Source organism: Myiozetetes cayanensis, unplaced genomic scaffold (assembly GCF_022539395.1).
Source record: "Myiozetetes cayanensis isolate MyiCay16 unplaced genomic scaffold, myiCay2020 scf1, whole genome shotgun sequence".
Lineage (NCBI taxonomy): Eukaryota > Metazoa > Chordata > Aves > Passeriformes > Tyrannidae > Myiozetetes > Myiozetetes cayanensis.
Window position 1 is genome coordinate 136,693,725 of NW_026086604.1, and position 23,778 is coordinate 136,717,502.

A 23,778-nucleotide genomic window follows, 5' to 3' on the forward strand; every position below is an offset into this window, starting at 1 on the left:
AGTTATTAGTTGAACCAATCAATTATTGAAAGTATCCAAATTAGTTTTATCCTTAAAAAATGACTGCAATTCTAGATAAAACGAAAACACAAGATAAATCTTCAGCATTCTCCTCTAAATCTCAAATTTAAGTGGACCATAACTGCAGAATATTATATTGAAGAAATTTTTTTTTTGCTGGAATACCATGACAACTTTCTTGCCAGAGACACGGATCTGTTTTTCATGAACCTTAAAAATTTTACCTACATGTTTCAAGTCCAGCACATAAAATACAAAAAGGACATGTTAAAGGACAAAGGTGTTCAGCTGGTGGATCAGATGTTATTTCAGTCCAATGGTATCTATTACTCTTACTCAATCTAATATCTTCATTGGCTTGGAATGTTTTCCCAAGTCAGTGACATATGCATTATTTTCCAAGGCTGATATTTTCAACAGAGGAAGTGAGTCCCTTCCCTCACTAACCCTCTAAAAAGCCAAACAAATGATCCCATTTTTTAGATGACTTTGTGATCCATGCAGTCCTATGCACTGCACCCTTCTAACAAACCTCTGGCTTTAATAAGCAGAACAGCCTTTCACCATCTTTCACAGTGACTGAGTAACCTGTACTTTCTGAAATAAAGTATAGTTTTAATAAATTACTCATGATGGGACCAGTGGGGATGCTCCACAGAAGAGGTATTCAGAAAAAGTATCATAATGCCCTACTTAGCAGCAACACTAGGGGGTACTAACAGGAAAATTAATGTGATCGGGAGAAAGAAGTGGAAAGCAAGTTAAGGATCAAAATACTCAAAATTTACCAGCTTTCTTTGGAATATTTAAATCTCAGGGGATAGCTAAAGAAAATATGGATTTTTTTTTTGTCTATTATCTGGAGTAGTAGTGAATTCTTCTGAAAAACACAATTTTGGAAATGTAAGGTCTAAGCCCTATTTAAAGAAATTAGATCACATGCAGCAATAGTTGCATTTGTGTAAGGCTATCAACTATGCTTGCTCAATAAACAATGTTTATTTTATTGTGAGAAACTGTTTGAAGAGTTCTAAGAATGGATTATCAGGAATAAGCCAGGGAACCATTCCCCCACATGCAGAGTAAGAATGAAACTAGAGAAGTTGTGCCTTTAATGCCCTGAGGTTCCTACTAAAGGGCTGGTAAAATTGATCAAGTTACTTATTTCAATACTGCTGTAGTACAGTTCCAAAATAAAAAGGATAAAACCTTAATTTTTTTTTTTATTATTCCCCACTGTTTAAAAAGGAATCACATTTAAAATATAAACTGAAATTTAAAAATCCATTAAACATTCACACAGGTTTGACAGGTTTAAGTTTTTCACCCACTAATTATTTTACTAAATCAAAAGGACATATTTTATTTATGCCAGGTTCTCTGTCTCTTTCAGAAGACTGAAACAACAAGTCAAAATTAGAGATATCGAATACTACAAACTATTACTGACTACTGGCAATGAGGGATTCTGTGAAGAAGGGGAATCTGTTTCTATTTTTACCTCTCAAGATGTTAGATGAGAAGATGCGACTGTTGGAGGAAGTAAACTGAGTTCTACATAATTAGACATAACTTTATTTCACAGTGAATTTCTAATTTAATCTCATATTACTAAATTGTGTTTAAACCAAAGAAATTTACATTTTTTTCTGAAAGCAGAGTTGGATGTAATGCATTCCTTTTAATATGAAAAGCCTTCAAATAGTTTTATCCCATTATTTTTCCCAACAACAAGAAGGCTTACCCTCAATTCTCTAGTCATGAATAGCCCCGTTTCTACAACATCTACTTATCTATTTAAACACTTTGCATACTGACTGTGGCTTGATGCTTTGGTGAAGAAGGAGAGGACTCATTTTCAGGAAAGCTGGTCTTAGAAGCAGTTGATGATTCCTATAAAATTCAAATAGTCAATATAAGTTATTATTTTTCTTACAATTTTTTTTCTAAACCCTAAAGATACTTTTCTCTTTTTACAGACTCACATATTAGGAAAAAAAGTACTTTTCATCACTCATGATATTCTCAGACAGCAATATTCTAAACTTGCTTACTAAATAGTGTTCTTACAAGATTTACAGACAACACTCAAACTGGGTTAATAACCATTTGAAGAAAAAATGTTAATACATGCTGTATCAGCTTAAAGCAAAGCCTTCATCCTTATTAAGGGGCAGGTCTTTTGTCTGACACTGCTATCAAATTATGAAGTATATTTACTTATTACAGGGTATCACATATTAAATACTAACATTTAAAAGAACAAAATATGTCTGTGTGGTTAGTAAACATAAGATTAGTATAATAAATTGTTCTATGTGTAGAAAAACATACACCAACTCAATTTTTGTGAGTAATGATCATTAATCTCCTTATACTCAAACTCTGAAAATCTCTAGAGATTTGGGGTTTTGTTTTAAACTAAATGTTAACTATATATTAAAGTAAAGTACTAAATCTCTGAAAACTAGAAAAATTGCTCATCTGGAGCAAAAAAACCCCAAGGCATGTACATTTCCTCTGAAGTAATGATTGCTTTGCACAAATATGTTGCTTAAAAATCTGGTTAAGATTTTCAAATGAAAGAAAAACATTGCTTTCTCTGCCACCATTAACACATTTTCCCCACTCCCTCTTTTTTAACTCCCTTGATAGCTCTCCTCAATTCAGTTTGCTTTTGCAGCATTACATAACACTCTGCCCACCTGTGCTTTAAAATTCACTTGCAAATCTACCTACAGGAGCGGCCCACTAGTTTTCAGTAGCACAATTATAGATCTTTAGCACTCCTAAGAACAGCCTAAAAGTTCCACATTTTCAGATGTCTGCAAAGAGAAAAATATTGTTCAATTTAAGAAAATCAATGCTGTCCCTCCCAGAAAAGTATTTTTTCCTCTAATTACGAAATTTTTTAGCTGATGGCTGTATACAGATATGTGCCACAGCCAATAAACGGTTAATAAGTATGTTTGGTATCATCAAATTCTGATGAGCCATAGCAACCCATACTTTCACTCTGACACATTTCAAGTACTCTTCTGACTGGTCTATTTTCATACAATTGAGTTCTGTTGTTTTTCCAGGAAGAGCAAATAAGGAAAATAAAAAGAAAATAGCTTCCCGAGGAGTCAGCTAAAAAGTAAAGTTGGGGTTCATGTGCCTATCCAGACAAATACCAATTGTTTTCATTCCTATTTCATTCTGAATTTGAGAGAGCTTTCATACAGTAAGCAACTCTGGAACAAGAAATCCAGTATCTGTGATAACAAACTATTCCCTTTTCACATACTAATTTAAAGCAAATACATTAACAGTGTGCCCACTAGTGGTAATAAAACAGGTGCATAAATGCACCAAAAATTTATTTGTCTTTCCACAGAACAGTTTAATGCTCCACTATGTAGTTTTAATTTTCTCAAAGCACTAATGTTGTGCTTTATATGAACTGTAAGTCTCGTTATCATTAAAAAATACATGCTGCCTATAAGCTTTGAAGTTGTTAAAGGAACATTAGTCTACTGCCTTAGACTTTATAAATGTGGTTGATATATACAACTTCTTTTGGTTATTAAACTTAGGATTTGTACACATTCCTGTTTGCTTCACTATGTTTAAGTTCTTGATACGTGAACACTGCATCTTGAGGAAATGTAAACAGCTCCCCTTATTCAATGCTTTTTAAAAGCTTCTTCATTCAGTGCACCACTACATAAAGGTCTTTTTAAAAACAGAAGTAAATCTTGTGCCAGAAATTAAAAAGTCTTACTTTAAAAGCAAAGGCAAAACATTAAGCCATCTCCAACAAAATTGTTCATACCTGTGAGGCATAAACTGCACATGAGGCTAGAAGTGTCTACTCAGTTTTGATTTATCAGGACTCCATCTAGGCTGTCTCTCATGCAGTGCCACAACACACACTGAGTACAGAAGGACGTCTAAGGCAGAGGAAGAGGAGGAGGAGGGGAAAGGAGCAGTAGCAGGATCTCAAAATCCCTCAAGCTAAACTAACGTGCACAGGTGCAAACTCTCCAGCCAACCACGGTCCACTGCCTCCTCAACACCACACAGGATATATTCTGAACTGACAACTCAAAAGCTCAAGATCAAATCCAATAAATCCTATTCTGAAGAACTAAGTCAACTCCTGAAAAGGAAGTCCATTAAAATGTACTGAAACTACAAGTCAAGCAAGTAAAGTTCTGAGTAGCAAATCCCTTTTCATTACAACTACTGTGTTTTGTCCATTTAAATTTGCTTTTGACATCTGTGATTACACAAGCCCACTCACAGGCTTTTCCTTACACTCCCAAATCTACATTCATTTCATTTTTTTCTTATATCTTTAGGAAAAGGAAGTTTACAATGCCATTTCCTGGTATCTCATTCTGAGTAGTCTGTGCTAACATTTCAGCATCACTACTTAATTTTCCATGAATCTTGGGACAGACTGCAGTGAAGTTACAGGAATCAGCAAGTCACCACCCTACACCACCCGTTTCAGTTCCTCCCTGCTCAGCTCACATCAGCTCTCCTCACCCACAGGCAGAGGGTCCCAGCACAAGCAGAAATGGCTGGGACAGAAGTCTAAGTGGAGAGAGACAGGCAGAGGGAGAGCAAGGGAGAGGCCCTGTCTTCTTGTTGGCCTAAACAGAATCTGTTACTGGGCAGCTCAAAACAGACTATCAAGAAGGGGCAGAAAACATCTTTTGTTGTTACTGACCCACAGCTCTTTTCAGACTAAACACCAGCTCAGCTCTGGTCAGGATCAAAGCCCAGTGTTTCAGCACTTTCAGTACTGTCCTCTGCCCTCCAATAACAATGTTAAAACTCTGAGATAACCACACAGAGCTTTTCCTCTTTCCTCGAGATATTACAGTGGCACTCAAAGGAATCTTCATTAAAGAGATAAATCCACTATATAACACTACTATTTAAATCCTTATGTCATAGTTTTTACTTTAGCAAATGCAAGTTTTATTTCGATTCTATGTACGTTTCAATTATTATTCGCCTGCAATCTTTCAGGTGTATTTCTATTTGGTGTTTCCTACAATTAAAACATTTAGGCTTGAAATATCACTATACCTTACAGGAAAGCCTTGCCCACATCCATAGTTCTCAAACAAATCTCATAATTCTCTCATCCAAACCCTAATTACAATCCATAGCTTAAACCGAATTGGGAAAATCCCAATCATATGTAAAATCGTTGTAAATGCCAGCTCCTGGACTAACACTAGTTAAAATACTTCAAGGACAACAAGAAAAGTGCTACTATTCACAAAGTAACAGTAGTAAAGTTAATGAACAGCCCTTGCTTTTGCTGAACATTATACACAATGATACAAGAGAACATAAAAATGAAATTTCAGAAATTCACGCTTACTCATTTCTGTTACATTAAATACTTCACACACCAGAAACAGCAGGTAATTCAGCATGCTGTTGAGCTTGCTCCTACCTTGTCGTTGGTGTCCAGCACAATTGTGCTGTGCCTCCATTTTGTTAAAACTATTGGTTCCTGTAGCCTCCTGTCCAGACTCCTACTCTTTATTATATCTCTCTGCTGCTGTGGTGAAGCGTTATACTGAAGAAGAGAAAAATAAAAGTGTAAGTAGAATCTAATTCATGCAAAAGAGACTTGGACATACCAGTTATGTGCCTAAACAGTGCAAACTTTCAGATTCCTAGAGTCACCCAAGGATGAGAAAACGGCCTTGGTTTTATTTCACATTTGGTCTTCAGAACTCTCTCCTGCAGTCAGTCCTCTTTGAAGCAGTAACTAAGACTGACCTGTTGGGATAATACTCTCCATTAGCAGAGAGATATCTGATTTCTTATGCAAGAGCTTACTGCTGATTTTGCAACCCAACAGGGTATTGAGAACCCCCAAGGAATTACAATAAATACAAGATTTAATCATTCACTCTTCATATTGCACTGACAGTCCTACAGCATTATTAACTCTTTAACACAAAGATTTGGGATGCCTAAGAGAGAAAAACTTGAGGGTGAGGACTTGCTTTTTCAGAATAAACACACCAAATTACTTAAAGATTTTTCTGGTGTGGAACATACCCACCATGTACAAATCTACACATTCCATAACCATGGAAAATAAATATTTATCAGGAAATAATTTTAAGATCTATTAGAGCTGTAACATCCAAGGACAGACTGTATTTACCATAACATAAGTTTTCTAGTAACTCATGCAAAGACAGACTGAGAAAATGTGAAGGTCATGAGAAGAGCACAGCTTTTAATTAGATCTCAGAACTGTAGCATATTTATCATTACTGGTGTTGACATTTTACATCGTAACAATCAATACATTATAAATAGTTCTAAAAATATTTCAAACAAAGTTTAATACTGAAAATACAAATAATAAGAGACAACATCAGCATATAGGTTTTAAAGTAATTTAAAAAAAAAAACATTCTTTCTAGCCATTATCAAACTAAAATCTATACATAGAAACAAATTTAGGTGATATTTTTGGACTCCTGTAAAGTACTAGAATCCACCAGGTAAAAAGTAAGGAAAGTCAAGTGCCCCCTTTATTTGAGAAGGCTAAAGCAATAATCTTTGCAAGCAGTTCTATGTTTTGCTACTGATTTTGCTATTATTTTGCTACTGATTCCTACTGTAAGCTCAGAGCCTCAGGCCTTCAAAGACAGAAAAACCTATACCTGCACATAGCAACAAAGCATGGCAAGGTGTAACCTAAACAACACAAATGCTAAATCTAAGCTAAATGGCATAATAGTTATATTTATTGCCCAAATAAAGAACTAGCATTACTACTGCCATGGTAGTCACAATGCTTGAGTTAGTTTTGTATTTCACTGTGAACAGAGCTAATGCTCCAATTAGTCAACAGATGTTTAAAAGCTAAATAACTCTAATGTTTCATTACATTATTTCAATAGGCACAAGAGAGAAAAATACTCCCCAGTGAACGGATCTTGCAGTACCAAGAATAAAAGTCGGTATCTCATGTACAGACAGAAGTGTATTGGTTGTCACTGCAGAAATTCACTTCCGAGCCTGCACTGCCTTTGTACTGGGTTCAGCACATTTACACTCACATGACAACTGCTTCCTTACAATGGTGAGGTTTCAAGCAATTCTCTGTTAGTCTCCTTGTTAAATCAAAAGCTGAACCATTATTCGTGTTTCAAGGGCCCTAATACTACTCTGCAGATGCTCCTACAGCCCAAACTGCAGCAGCAAGCTGAGCAATCTGCAACAACATTGCCCATCAGTATTACAACTAAAATCTAAACAATTTTCAGTGAAACTACATCTAAATCACAAAAGGCTGCAACAAACATCATTCCTTGCAGCAGCTCTAACCTATTTAAGTAGGCAATTCAAACATTTCTTGCTGTGAAACAGAACTGCTTATTTCAGAAACAGATTTACACTTTAGTGACACTGGCGTACATTATTTATGGAAATCCTCAGCGCAGTTTCCATTTGAGTAACTTGAGGAACTGAAGTTTAAACAAAGACATATTTTAAAGTAATGTATTCTGAATTTAAGTCTATGTGAAGATATGTGCACGTATCCTAACTTATGTTCAGATATGTGCCCATATCTTAACATAGACTTAAATTATGTTAGGATATGGGCACAAGCCTAATTACAGGTGTTCTATATTTAAAAGGTGCCTTTGATACTATCACAAGCCATCAGGAGTTAACTTATCTAACAGACAACACCATCTTGAAGGAGAAAGGACCTTCAGTTCAAGTTTTATTAAACATATTTAACAAGAAAGCAATGAAAAGAATGTGCAAAGCAACAGTATATGGAGCTCATCAACAAAGCTCTGCTAAAAACTCTGGAACACCAAGCTATATGCATCTTAGCAGCTTAAATAATTTGCATTGGTGATGCAAACAGTGTTAGTAAACTGACAAGTCTTTAAAGGGAACATTTGACATTTTTGCCCCATTTTCTCACAATAGAGACTTCAAGTGAACATTTTTTGCTCAGATCTTTATGTGGGGTTTGTTTTTTGTTTGTTTTATTCATTATAAATAGTAAAACTGGAGAGGTTGGGGGGGGGGAAGTGATGTGGAAATAAAAAGCTTATATATTTCTGGGTCAAGACAAGCCTCCACTTTTAAAATACACAGACTGATCTGTGATCCCCAAGGAGAATCAGAGTGAGATTCAGACACTGCTCCACACTGTCCAACAGAACTCTCCATCCTCTAGACCAGGCAGAGTCCACTGGCTAGAGGGAAGCAGCCAGAGCCAGTACCTTCACTAGGTTGGATGACACCACCCTTCTACTCTTTGGTCTGCTCTTACCCAATTTTAGTTCAAAAAACCTTTGCAGAACAGCTTCAGCTCTGATTCACTTACTGACACACTACAGGATTCCCACCTGCAGAGGAGCTGCTGTCTCTCCCACAAACATTTTACAATATTTACCACTGTTTACCAGCAACAATAAGCAACTAGGTTGGGATTGCCTCCCTCACACAAAATCTTGTTTTTACATAACTCTAAGAAGGCTTTCTAGGCCTAAGCCTTGGGGTAATCTTGAGATCAGACAAGGGCCCTACACTGCAATAAAACTGACCCACCCAAGACACTGCCTGACAGGATAACTCTGCTCCAACCATGTGCCTTAATAGCACCTTCTTAAGGTGCAATGTTATTTTCCTAAGTCTAAAGCTTTTTTATAATGTAGCACACAACTCCAAATATACACACTTCTCCTCCTTGAAAATCCTCCACAAACTCAAATTTGTTTCCCATTTCACTGGGAGCACCTCCTATCACAAAGTGAGCACATGAGTAATTTTTTCATTCTCTGAATGTACACACCAAGTAAAACACACATCTTCTTGTAACAGCTCTTGGTGTAGGTTAAGGACATCAGTGGTATAAATTTAGGTCACATTCTTTTCATTGCTGAATTTGTTCAATACCTTCACTGTCTACTTAAAGGCTTTCTTTGCCTTGGTATAAAATTTTCTAACCCTCTCAACTGGCTGAGTGATTTATATTTAATTTTAACCTGATATGTGGCATGGCTCAAGGCTCTGTCCTAGCCTAATTGTGGCTGAAATAAATGTAACACCTCCAAGTTATTTGTAGCAGTTGTCCCCATTCTTACAGAGATGACACAGATATGTCAGCTTTAGGAAAGAAAAAATATTATTCTTGGTTTGTGTTAACAAATCCTCAGCCAGATGAAAGGAACTGGGTGGGTGAAGGGAGAAAAGACTGAGAAGCAATGGGTATTGAAAGTCAGTAAAGACCTGAAGTTAACTATTTTACCTTCATGCAATCAGTGATCAAAGCAGCAGCATTTAAAAAATTCTTGTGCTACCCCTAGTACCCTTTAGCACCTCATATGTTATTGGCAGTTGTCCCAATATACTGTCTGAAATAGAAGATTCTCTATTTTAAAAAAATTAAATGTTGTTTCGGAACAAAATAACTTTCTAGTGCTACCATTGTCACTGGTTTTGAATAAACTTTTTCTGTGTTGTGATAAACACCTACATTACAGCTTATGCTTTTCTTATCAACTAAATCAGTAACATCTTTTTTGTTTTTTAACCTACATAAATAAATAAGAGATTTTTTTTTTTCCTTTTAAGGACTTCATTCCTTTTCCTTCTCTAGGGAAAATGATTCCTCATTCTCTGCCGCAGGATGCCTGGGTGGCAGCAGTTGGAGGCATCAGCTGCACTGAACAGACCCCATACAGAATGAAGAGACCCCCGGGACAAGCAGATCCAGCTCCACTGTAAAAGTGACTGAAAGACACCTCTGGATAACCTGCTCTGTTTGCTTTGCTGTCTTGGATGCCCATTGCTTCACCTTTTAATCTCAGGATCACCAAGACTGCTCATCTTTGATGAGCAGCTCCAAGTCAGCACTGATTGCCACAGGTCCTACTGCTTGCCTAAGCAAAAGCTGGGGGCACTTTCCTCTCCTCCCTCATCTTCTTTGGGAGGAGGGTAGAGGGGTGGGAACCACCAAATACCAGAACAAATGAGGAAGACCAGATCAGGCTTTGTGAGTACAAATTATTACATTAAACAGAAAGGAAAAAGGGGGGGGGGGGGAAGTCTTCTCATACTTATCTCAGGTTTGTTGTACCACTTGTGTCATTAAAAATTATTTAGATCCTTGGACCACCTAGACTGTCTCAACTTCCACCAAGCAATCAAAATTTTAGGACAAGAATGTGAAGCTGATAATATTGTCTAGTACACTGAATTGCAGTAGTTACCACTGCCAACATGCACAGTTTGTCACCTCAAAAGGAGCAGCACAGCTCAGAACGAGACAAATTTACCAGAAGACAACCAAGACCTATTTACATATTCTCATATTAATTTCCCTTCACCATTTGATTGTATGATATCCTCCTGACATTACCTGCATCATGTTTTACTGTCATTTTTTCAGCTAGCACACTCTGTCTGACACAATTCAGGTCTCCAGCAGGAAAATCATTCCCCGAGTACCAGAACTGAGTCCACTGAGCTCATACGCCATGTTGACAGTGCACAGAGTGAATTAATAGAGTGTTGGTCCATTAAGACTGCCAAAAATTAAGCTCCTCCACCTACTGCTTCCTCTGTGGATACAGCAAGGGGAGCTAATGCTGCAGGCACTTGAGAGAAGAAAACTTGCAATTGCAATGTCACAGTCTGTAAATATTAACACCAAAACTATGAGTTCACTCTGGAGGATTACAGTATTAATTTATATTCTTTCAAAGGCTCAGAGAGCTCACTCAGAGGAGTCCAGGTATTGGCCTAGGAATACATTTTGAAAATCAGAGATCTTTGATCTCTACTTTTTATTAGGTTGTCCTCTCTAACTCCCCTTTGAGCTATTTATTCAATATCTATTACGTAGCTTTCCTCCTTTTTTTTTTTTTTGTAATTTTGATAGATTAACTTTTTAAAAACTTTAGAAATTAGAGTGTTGTCACTCCTGAGATCAATTTAATTACCCCCACCCTTAATACAGATTTCTCATTTGCTAAAGTCATAAAACTCATATAAGAAAACTAGGTTTCTGGAATAGGGCTGTAAGCCCTTCTCAGCATGATTTAGGTATTATTCATTCACTACACAGGAAATAAACATATTTTATCATAGTGATCTGCGCAGGAATGAACTTTTATTAGCTGGTTGGTTGGGTTTTTTGGTTGTTTGGGGTTTTTCTGATAACTGGCAAAAACCAACAGAATGCTGCACAGCAGAAAACTCAAAGTCTTTTGCAAGATGTAGTAGAGACTATGTTAAAATATTACTATCCATTTTAAAGATTAATTCACTATGTTCTTCTCTTTCACTACAGAAAGCTGGGTCACAGTCGTCATGAGCCTTAATAGACTTTTCAGCAGTTGTCAAAGCTACTCCATCTGAAACATTGTTTTTAGCCAGAGGCATTCAGCTATTCCTAGATGTTATTTAAATTCACATGACTGGAGGGCTTTCTGTGAGACTGTCTAAAGTAATTTGTTTTGTAACTGCCCTCCCTTCCCAACATACACCCTCATAATTTTTAGCACACGTACAAGAATACTGTGTTTCCCAAGCATGTGCACATTTACAGTTAATGCTATTACCATGAAGATTTTTAATGTCACAGTATTAGCTCAGCTAGTGTGCTATTTACAGAAACCTCTGAACCATTTTTAGTTCTAATGAAGTCCAGATTATTAACAAAATTACTAACAAAAGGATTATCTTCTTTTTCTGGTTTAACAGCACTACATGACCATGCTATTCCATGCTTTATTTCACAAGTTTTGGAAGGCAATATTTGAACTAAATACACTGGGATCTAAAACTGACCAGGAGTAGGATTTTTTTCCTAGTAACTTACTTTTTATTTAAGCAAGTGTTATAACACCAAAGTCTTTCCATGGTTTTCTTTCACTACTCATGAGAGTTTTCAATATAGATTATTTTTCTTCAAAGCAGTTTTGTGGTCTCCACTGTCCTCCCAACTCATTTGCTCTAAGTACATTTAGAGCCAGCTTCAGCAAGATCTTTGAGAGACTAATCTTCAATCACACTTAATTACTCACACGAATAACATCTCCAAATATATAGTTACATAAACTAGACAAAAATATTTTGTTGTAATATTTAAAGCATTTAAAGTTAAAAGCTAAGGATTTCTGGAAATACATAGGCTCTTGGACCAGGAATCCAAGAGTCAATTGCTCATTTTCTTCTGTTAACCTTACATTTGCTGCCAGCCCAGATTTACTAGTTTCAAGAAGGAATTAAAAAGTACATTCTGCCCAAATGAATAATAAGAAATCATCATTTTCAAGGAAAATTTGTAACAGTAATAAGTGATGATTTTCATATAAACAAGAACTAAAGCATATCAGATCATGAATTCTAAAACAAAGGCTATGTTTCATTCTAGAGGTGGTTGTTAATGCAACAGAACTCAGATTTTGTTTAGAATCACTAAAATAGCATGCACTAATAGATACTAGAAGAAATCCTAATAAGCCTCAGGTAACAGTACTAGATTATCTTTGTGATTTATTGTAGTTAGATTAAAGGCAATTTGCTATTTAGTTCAAATCCAAGCTCAATCCATTTTAATGAAAACCAACTTCTTCCAAGTCAAAACTTTCTGCATTACAGGAGTCATAGAATGAAGTACCCAAGGTATTTTTCCCCAAAATTAACTTCATTGATATATACTGAACAAATAATTGCTTCAGGTAAAACCTGTTCTATCAGATTTTCAGACACCTAATAAATCTGATAATAAAGCAATAGCTACATATCTTTTAAAACCAAGAAGTACAGATTATATTGTTACAAAATTTAAGTTCTCACATCCAACTAACACAGGAGAATTCACAAAGTTAACTCAACTCTTCAGTGACTCAGATACAAATTCAACTGACATAACAAAACAGTTTAGTATTTAACTTCACTCATAAACTTAAATGTAAATATTTTCTCACAAATATTATGAAAGTACTATCTATTAAGGTTGCTCCTTTCTAAGTGAAAGTGACTGAGGACACTGATTTTTGTACTGATGAAACAGTAAGGGAGAAACATGCTCTTTCATACATTTATGCACACAAGTCTGTGTGAAACAATTTTTTTACTGGTCACACCTTACTATGTAGGATTGAACAAGCATCCTATCAGGAGAAAAGATGTATGTAACAACTTCATTATGGCAAATGCGCTACAGTTTTTGAAAGTGAAAACAAGAATTAAATAGTATTAGGTGCATCTTCAGACTACCAAGTGTCCCAAGATCTGTCACTTCCTTACAAAATTTGTATTTTCATTACAAAATTAATAAATACCAGAACACAATTCTTGTGAAACTGTGTCATCCTCAAAACTCTGCTGAAACTTGTTTTTCAACAGTTGTCTTATAAGCATTTTGGAGGCTACTAAAAATAGACCAGTTTCTCAGGAACATTTTTCAGTGAAAACAAATTTCTTTTTTTTCCTACAAAGGTTTCCTTATCACAGCAAAATCACAGATATTATTCTGCAGCCTTGCATGAAAAGCTCAGTTCAGCAGAGATACAAGATCTCCTTTGACATGTGAATAATTACATACATCCATTTTTCATGTCCCTGAGTATTTTTTTTTCTCTTCACATTCAAAAATTACACAAAAATGCAATAAATAACAAAGTGCAATATTTAAGTCCTCTTGTGGTGAATAACTCCCATTAAAGGCCCCACAGAACATGTATTCGGGAGGAGGGGAAAGCCCCAAGTTGTTAAAGTTTCTTTTTAGGTCACTCACCTTAGGTAACTCCCACTCTGATCGGGAACCATCAGCACTGTAGTAGTATGGTCTACCTTGTTCATCTGCATGTTTTATCCACTGCAGAAAGAAATGTGATGATACAAAATGTAATCAGAGTGACAGTTGAAACAAAATCTCTGAGACCTGAGATTTAAAGTTAATTTTTAATAAAGTGCCATCCACTTCAGTAGTGCCTAATGCGCAACCTACATTAATTAACCAAGGTTAGATTGCAATGAGAACAACATCCTGAATTGGGTTCATTAACATCTTTTCTTTCTGTAACTCCTCAGAAAAGTCCTGCAATATTATACAAGAGATTGTGATAAATAGATATTTGTTAAAGATGGTATGTCTCATTCTCATCAACATTATATTCTCAATTTAAGGAGGCACAATCTTTCCATCAGATCTGTGCCAGGATCTTATAGATAAAATTACAAGAAGCAAATGCTGATAAATTGAGGGATACATGCATTTGTTGAACAACTTTTAAAAAACATTAATGGGATGTAGTTCCTTGATAAAACAAAGACAATATAATTTATGTAACCTCTATAAGCAACTCCTACAGTCAAAGAGGTAAATCCACGACAATTGCGACCAGTCATGCAGAAAGGAAAAAATTGTGATGAGCAAAAATCCACAAGAATGTTGCAGAAAAATATGCACAGAAACACTCACAGCAAGGCTCTTGGCTCAAGCAGGTTTCACAAAATCATCTTCCAATAAAATGTGTAACTGTTTTCTATCAAACCCAGTGCAATTTAAAAAAGTGTGTGCATATTTGCTAAAACAGAGGTAAGCTCTCTACAGATGTTTATCAGAAACAGATGAAACAGGATAAAATTCCAATACTGAGATAAAACTCAATTATTTAAAAACTTCTTGCAAATAAAACTTGCATACTTCAACTGGAGAAGAGGTGGTGCTATAATATGATTTAAAAAAAGTACTGTTTTAGTGAATACTTCTGAAGTTTAAAAAAACCAAAGTGCAATTTTAGTCAACAATTAGAAAAATGGAGTGCTTTACAAATATAAGCAACTACTGTCATTTATCCTATGTGGGAGAAAGTCTTATGACATGCCCAGAATAACAGTAAGTTGTCTGCAGCAATTAGATAATAAAAACAGAGCACAAATCTGCCGATATGGCTGTAGTTTAGTTACAAAGCTTGTCTAAATCTGAAAGCAGTATTGAAAATATCTGATAAAGGAAATTATGAAACTGACAAAGTTTTATTATATTTAGTTCAAAATCATCCTGACTGCAAGGTCTATGAAGACAAGAGCAGCTCTTAAAGGACAGCACGAAAAACATTATTTTGGTATGAAGTTCATTCCTGAGTACAACCAAGAGGATGGGGGATGGTGAGAATTAAAAAAACTATACATAATATGTTCATTTATTAATATCTGATATGCAACTGGAAATAAAAACTTTTTAAATAGCAAAGAAAATACATTTAAAAAAAAAAGTTCAGTTGCTTAAGTTTCATGCATATTTAAGAAAACAGAAGGAGTATACTCCTGAGGAATGCTTTTCACTTTTGGAAATGCAGATTTCATTTCTAGAAGTGAATTAGTGGAAGAGATTTAGAACATGTGATGAGAAGAAGGAAAAAGTACCTTTTCATTAGTATAGTCATTGGTATATAAGGTTTGACCATGTTCATCCAACTCTTCTGACCAACCCTTTGGAGGAGAACCATACTGACTATCTGACTGGCTGTAACAAGAACTGTGGTCGTTTTCTTCTGATGAAAGATGCTACAAGTAGTCAGAAACATATAAGGCAGTTTTGAGAATGAAAGCGCTTTACAATCTGAAAGATCAAAGATTATTTGACTAGAAAGAGAATAGTAATGAATTCAGGGAGTTCACATCTTATATCTTACATCAGAGAATGAGATGCATTTTCACAGTACAGACAATTCAAGTATATTCAGAACAACTAGTTTATACTGATACATCCTTTTTTTATTTCCACTATACCAGGTTTCATCTACCCAAATTTAATCTCCAGAGGTTTTTGCTTATCTAAATTTTACTCCTACAAATTTACATTACTGAATGATCAAGAGAGTTAGCTTTAGTAATCTGCATTGCCTCAAAAAACCTGGAATACCTGCTAACTTGGTTTTCTGGCAACATCACAAATTTTACACCTAAATCATTTTTTGTTTCTCAAATACACCTTGGAAACCACAATTATCATTAAGGACAACTTGAAACTCCAGTTGCACCTTTCTATGCCCCAGCACTTCACAGTACTTGTGCAATTCATCCTAAAATACTAGCAATTTCCACTCTCCTTCTTCCAACTCTGATGCACATGACAAAAGAGCAATGCAAAAGCAAAGTTTTCTACCAGGCACAGTTAGTTGAGATGCAAAATTATTTTCTGAAGATAGAAGTGAATTATAATGTGAGGAACAAGTCTGATGTGTGTAATACAGAAAAAAAATTTTGCATGCACGTCAAACAATTTTGTTTCCTCCATAAACCTTGTTCGTCTCCTTGCTAATGTATTGTAGTCTTAGTCTAAGCATCCATTCCGTGCATCAAAAAGAATCTCCATGCTTCCATCTCCTATAATATCTCTATGCCATGGTCTCCTGAGGAATTCAATATAGATTTCCTTGGATCCTCAGCTAGCAGGAGGCATTAACACTTCAGAGAGAACTACAGCAGTAAAATACTGACTACAGTTCAGTAACACTGGCATAGGGGTTTGAGAAAAACTGTAAGGAGAACGACAGAATTTCAATTTTAAATAGGAAAAAACCTCTCCTCAAAACTTAAATCTGACAAAAGATATTCAATTATCAGAAACAGTTTCTGAAAGTCAGTGGGTTTAGAGACTACACATTTAGTGACATTTCCAAATGATTACTACAAAGGTTACTACATGTTATTTTCTGAGTACCTTACCACTTGTGTGACAAACTCCCTCCACTGACATGAACCAGCTTAACAAGCACAGCTCTGCAATTGGCCCCACTTGAACTACTGTTTTATAAGATAATATTGTATATATGTATTTTGTTTATCTTGTTTTAATGGTTAAATATTAATTGCCTTGACACATGGTCAAACTAGTAGACTTTGGACATTTTTATTACTACTATCAGCAGGGATTGTAATAATATATTGCATTTGTATTTGCATCTTCCAAGCAACTTCTGATACTGAAGAAACACCCTACACGTGTAAAACTAAACATAGGACCTAAAAATGAAAATTTTCCTAGAAAAATCACTGTTGTTCAGTAAGAACAGTTAATGTGTCTATCTGTAAGGCATCCATATAATGATATTTAGATGCTTCAAGGTTTAACTCATGTCCTGTACCTTTGTAGATCTAAACTTCAACAGAATTCCCGAGCTGGTACAAAGTTTGCCAAGCCAAGGCACTCCTTGTCCCTCAGCTAGCAGGAACAGCTGCTAGAGTTGCACTGACAGGGGTTGGAGAACACTGGCCAAATGACATTCAACAGCTTTCAATTTCACTGTCAACACTTTTCCTGTATTAACTGCCTATAGGTTTTTGAAGTATGATCTGTGCTTTTTCCCCCAGAGTCCCATCCCCAATTACACTATACCTCACTTAAATAAAGCCTTCTTAAGCAGACAATTGCCCAGCCTTTCACCTTGAAGGAAATTTGCTGTGACACTAAAGGGAATTACTGAAAGGATCCCCACATTATCACTTCTTTGTTTTTCTCCATTTTTCCATTTTGGAAAATTCTTGGGGGCAGAGACCAACTCACCACCATGCATTAATAGGAACAGTTACTGTCACTTAACTGTTCTAGTTTTTAAAGTTACTACTACTTCTAAAAGTGAAAGTAATAGAGAACACTAACTAAAGAAGCTAGCATGCCTGTATTACCATTTGTTTGTTTTGGAACAAAAAACAGGGAACGAAATTGCATATGTTTTAAATGAAGTTTTGAATTTAAATGAAATTCCTTCGCATTTCTACAGCTTGTTGGGTAATTTATTGATGTCTGCTTCACGTTATGGCCTCCTAGCTGAGTATTAGAGGTTTGCCTTTCTCTGATATAGTCACATTCTCCTTCCTTTTACAGTCCAACTTAATTAAATCACTTTCACTTGACAAATTTCTCCTAGCTACTCTTAAGCACTCCTTCCTCAAATACATTAGCAAGTCACTACCTCGAATACATTTTATTTGTAATTCCAACATCTTATACACTTTCCTAGAGGCCCTGTCAATAGGACTTCACTGATTTCCCACATCCCATCCATATAACATCCATACAAATGTCATAAGTTACAGCTGTTTTCTTTCTGCCATGTCTGTTACCAGCTTTGTGACAAATTAGGTACAATTTTGTCCCTTCTTAATTAGCCAATAAAATTCAATTTCCTAACCATAAAGTTCTAAGACTGACTATAAACTATTTCATGTTCTAACATACTATACATATACTAGAATATGTGATCATTCAAAGTTCTCATTTTTATATCACCTCAACATTTTGCTACCTAATCTGATACAAGCTCCTCTGAGGACAAATCAGTAGAGATACAACTAGAATTTTACCTTCCTGCATGTGCTCTTTTATCACTGAATGAGCATAACTCAGACTAGTGTAAAAAACAACTTAACTTTATTATAATAAATTAAATCTAGTTTTACTAATTATTAAGACATATTTACTCCAATTCTTCATAATCAGACAAAATTTGGGATGCCCTATATTTTACTGTAGCTTAGGTGTGGATCTCAACCTTTACTCTATTTTTTTGTTTAAGTACTTTTGACCAAATCTGAAGCTTTGGTCAAAAATTAAAAGGAACACAAATAGTGGAGTGTGATGTACAATCTCAAATGCAAAACAGAAGAGGAAAGTGGGGGGAACTGAGAATTAAAAAAAAAAAACCAAACAAACAACAAAAACTGCACACACACAAAAAAAACCAAAACAACAAAACAAAACAGCTTCAAAATCAACACAAGACTGCTGGTAAGTGGATTGAGATGACTCTGCAACATGTATCTCCCTAGACTCAAACTTTGAGAATTCATTCAAGACACAAATTACTTAAGGAGCTTATGTTACTGGAAACACAAACTACTGTCTAGTTAAAAATTAAAAACACTTGTCATCATCCACTGGTCTCACAAAGACTGAAAACTTGATAGATATAACTGTCTGAAGGCCAATCTGTGATACCTCAAACATCACAAATAAACAGAAGAACTGAACTGAAAGACATTATGGGCAATAAAAAAAAATAATTAACAAAATCAAGCATTCTGAAGATGCAACCATGTGATGAAGTCATGGTACAGAGGTATGAGGAAAAGTCAAAGGGATCACTTGCAGATGGGAAGAGAGAAAGAGTTCTTGCAAGACCTTCCATGAAAAGAAGGAAGAATGATGGTAACAAGAAAACCAGTTACATCTACTACAAAAAAGTTATCACCTTATCCAGACTAAAATTAGAATCTTATCCAGCAAAAGGACAGGTAGTGATAAATTAATAGACCATCGCCAGAGATATCAAAAGGAAAGGCACAAACATTTCACGTGTTCACCTGTTGCTGCCATTAGCCTGTGACAAGAGAATGTGGCTATTTAAGTCCTTGAGGACGTTTTGGTTGCTGTGAAGATCAATGCCAAACACAATGAAATGTTTCCTTTTTCCCTTTCCTGTTTCTGTTACTACTGCTCCAGAGGTAGACTTCTACAACAGGCTTCCAGCAATCAAACACTTTTGAGCAGTCCACAATTAGGATAAATACATATATATTCTATATAGAGTTTATATAAATATATTGGCTCAGGAGAAAATCCACCTAAGCTATATATATTTGAAAAGGGTATATAAAAGTGAACTGTGTAGAAGATTTCTTGAGAAGTACTTGCTTTTTCTTTCAATCAGGAAACTGGTTAAGCAAAGTACTGTTTGAACACAAGAGCACTATTTTAAGCATATTTAAATAGTAATATCCATCTCACAACTATTCCTTTACTTAATCTAAACAAGTGCAGTTCAGATAAACATACATCACTGTCTGGCTTTCCCTAGCAACTGGCTGCACAGAATAAATTGGCACCTCAAATATTACCCCAAATTATCTTTTAACACTAATAACTTCACAGTAACCTTCAACTCCCTCTTGGCAGCAAAGTTTTCCCAAAAGCAAAATGTTTATATAATGAAAAGAAATCCACTGATATATGTAAAGAATATTGTTTATGGTCTGAAGATAATTTAGTCAAAAGCTGCAATACCTGTTGAGGGGTTGTTTTTACAGGTATTTTTACAACTTGGTACTCTTGTACACAGTTCATGTACACATTCTTGCACACAAAAGTAACTGAAGAGTGAAATTGTTGACTACCTCATACCGTACCAAGACACTTAACAAAAAAGAGAAACTAAGACACTCCTTGACACCCTGAAACTCAGAGATACCAAATTCCACAACAAAAGAGCATTCATATGCATTACAGTCTCAAGGCTTGTGATCTCAGAAGGAACTACCTCATGATCTGCATGGCTCTGGGAATCCCCTTTATTAATGCTTGCATCTCGGGCCCACCGCGGAGGTTTCCAGGTTCGCTCCTGTGATCCTCTGTTGTAGTAATAACAGCGTCCTGTCGTATCTTTATGGGTTTCCCATTCCCCATTTATTTGGACCGGAGCACTTGTAGGTAGTGGTGGAAGTGCAGACTGAGATATTTTCAGTTCTTGTAAATTAGCATAAACTGGTGAATCAGGCCTCCCTTGGCTTGGTGGAGTAGTTGGCTATTGAGAGAAGAAATGTACTGTTAAAGAGCAAATGAATTTTCGAATGCTCCCTTACAAATCAGAATACAGCAGCAAAACAAACCAACAAACTCCTCTTTTTGTTGTTAAGTACAAAAGCACAAAGGACAGCCACAAGATGCTGGGGTGGGAGAACATTAGATTGTTAATTCTAAGGTAGATATCACAAGCTCTCTTTATTTAATGATGAACCAATTTTTCAGCATTTTTCCAGATGACAGCTGATAATTATGTCTTACAATGGATTTGAAATACACTGGAGTCATCATCAAAAAACTGTATGCTTGCCTTGCTGAAAACCTTCAGCTTTACAGTTCAAGTACTGCTCAGAAACTGTAAGTAATGTGATCTTGATCAAAACAAAAACCAAACCCATAGCATTTCTGAAATGCCACTTGTTGGGCAAAGATTGTTCCTCAACCTTTCCTCCTCACTGCTAATACAATGACGATGAATGTAAAGCAGCCCTTCTATTTTCTCAGCACTATCTAAACAGGAAGTTCAGTTGGAAAGATGAGCACAGTGTAGTGAATAAGAAACTCTGAAAAACACCTGGACAGTTTACGTGTATGCCTTTCCAAACAGATGCTTATCTAAAAATATTTTAGGCAACACTACCAAATGTTTTGATTACCACTCTCTTCTGGTAGAAATTAAGTGGATATTCTTATCCACCTGATATACATGCACAAAAGAAAAACAACAAATACCTACATTGACAATTTCTCATTAATAAATGATTTTATAAATAACATAACAGCCACCAGAAATCATGGTTAGAAGTCCACAGCACTTTCTGAAACCATGAGGACTTATTTAAGTCACTAAGGTGTTTAGGAGAAAAATAAACTTTCAGATGTTCAATTTTTCAAGTATAATACAAACATGCCATTCAGAATGCAAGAGCATGTGTTTTCACAAGAGCTGTGATTATAAAATTGTGAAAGCAGATAGTTATTAAACCAAATTGAAGAGTTTCGTGGTAATGTAATGCCATCTCTGTATTTTGGGGCACTTAGGCACTCTAAATGAAAGAAATATATAATTCATACCATCCCCTTGGTTTTATTTGAGCAGCTTTGCTGTAGGCAAGTCCTTGCACCTCTTGTTGCTATTGCATTATAAAAGAACTTTTATAATGTACTTTTAAACATTAAAATCATAAGATGTTAATCTAGGCCACATCTAATCATAAATTATCAGGGTTTGCTCAGGCAAGACAGCTTATCATACCACACAATCAGATATAAACTGATTGCACCACAGCGAGAACCAAATATGGGCAATATCCCCAACCAAAGGGGGAAACAGCTAGAGAGGAACTTAATGAGATTATAACGGGCATGGACTTGTTTTGCGTGCCTTTAAAAGAGAAAACACAGCTTACCAGATATAGCAAGTACAGCACATTTAAGGCAAACCACAAGTGCTGGGAAAAAAACAAAAAAAATATTGCAGCACTGTCAAAATCAGAGCCCCAAAACTAATTAGTACCGTACTCTACCTAATTCAAAGGAAAAATCTGTTAAAAACTTGATGAACAGCAAAAGGCTATTTTTCTACTATCCAGGTCACACATGCCTGTCTTTTTTTTTTTAGGGTTTGTTTGTTTGTTTGTTTTTGGTTTTTTTGTTTGTGGTTTTTTTTTTTTTTTAAGGTGAGGAGGGTAGGATAAAGAGCGCCACTACGAATGAAGCATCATCCTTCAGAGATGATCCTCAATTTCCCAGGATGCTGGGGCAGAAACCTAGATGTCTCCTCACTCAAGAGTGCGGCTCCTGCTTTGGTTTCCCAATAGCCTGCAGAGCTGCATTTCCCATGTAAATTATCCTGCCACACAACCACAGGGCTTGTCACTGAAAGGACACCACATGCCTGCACCACAGAACACACAAACCTTCAACTCCTTTCCCTGCTTCAAGAAAGTGCCACCTCTAAGCACCCTGGCTGCTGCAGTGGGAGGCTGGTGGCTTGCACAACCCTCACCTCCTCCCAAAATTCCTCCTCCACGCAAGACAATAAGAAGGCTTTGCTGTCTGGACTGCATTTGCCAGTTGCTTTTTTGTTTTAATTAGGTGACATTATTAAAAGAACAGTTCTGTGTATTAATAAGAGTGTTTTCTAAATAGGCTGTGACACAGAATGCTTGGTATCGTTTTTGAAACATTTTCTCAAGTAACACATAGGAATATGGCTCAGAGCCTTCATGCTGAGGTTTTCAACCATTTCAGCTCAACTCCAGATGAAACTGCAGGACATGGATGTGCTAAGCCAGTACTGGGAGCTCACAGCCAATGTACTGCCACACAACTCCAGCAGCATACTAGTTATGTTTAAAACAGCAACATGATATGAAAGTGTAATGAGGGATTTTCTTCTGAATGCTTAGTGCTTCCAAACTCAATATACCAACTTCTGGTTTTCAAGGAAAAGCCAGAATTTTTGCCCTAAGCAACAAACAAGACAACGAGCTATCCTGCCAACCAATCCTCCAGCTACTTTCATTTTTTTATTGTTCTCTCTTCTGATGGATTTTTTAGGGAGAATTGCAAGATTTTTGAAGTTACTGCATTTACTGCTTTCAGTGAAGAATAAAAAAAAAAAGGCAAAACCACCAATCTGAAAACAACACACAGCTTAGCTCATAAGTACATGTTTGAGGGACACAACTTTATCAGGAACTATTTTAAATAACCACGTAGCATACAACAATACTTCCTCATACGTCAGGCCATGTGATGAGATTTGTTATTGTGTCTACAATAGTGCTCAGTTCAACAGCACCCAACCTTATCAAGGCAAATTTTGTCAGGAATTTCTTATTGATAAGAGAAACAGCTTTTAGAAAGTTCAAAGTTTCCTGAAATTAACTTTACCATACTGTCTATGCCAGTGTTGGCAGGAAGGTTAATCCCCGCTTCACCCCCACCTCCCCAAGCTGGGAAGGGAGTCCCGCAGAGCAGGTCCCAGTAGATGTCCTTGTAGAGCTCCAGGGCCCTGCACCACCTCCCCCTTTCCTTTCAGATGACCATTTCTGAGTTCAAGATGGTGTTCTGCAAAAACCTTTAATAGTTTCAAGCTAAAAAGTGGATTAATTTAACTGTATTCCTTTCATTTACCTAAACCATTACCAATG

The 23,778-nt window shown here is 36.1% G+C and overlaps 1 protein-coding gene across 7 annotated transcripts in view; it reads right to left on the reverse strand.

The window, feature by feature from the left end:
* Positions 1-23,778, reverse strand: part of ARHGAP12 (Rho GTPase activating protein 12) — a 76,224-nt gene that overhangs the window by 22,339 nt on the left and 30,107 nt on the right. For 4 of the 7 annotated variants that reach the window (XM_050312674.1, XM_050312683.1, XM_050312664.1 and 1 more), the window contains 5 exons: positions 20,358-20,621; positions 15,463-15,603; positions 13,829-13,909; positions 5,483-5,608; positions 1,840-1,914 (listed from right to left, as the gene is read on the reverse strand). In XM_050312674.1, the coding sequence (XP_050168631.1) occupies positions 1,840-1,914; positions 5,483-5,608; positions 13,829-13,909; positions 15,463-15,603; positions 20,358-20,621 (687 nt within the window). The remainder of the gene's footprint in view (positions 1-1,839; positions 1,915-5,482; positions 5,609-13,828; positions 13,910-15,462; positions 15,604-20,357; positions 20,622-23,778) is intronic. The other 3 variants (XM_050312702.1, XM_050312692.1, XM_050312711.1) reach the window with 2 other exon arrangements.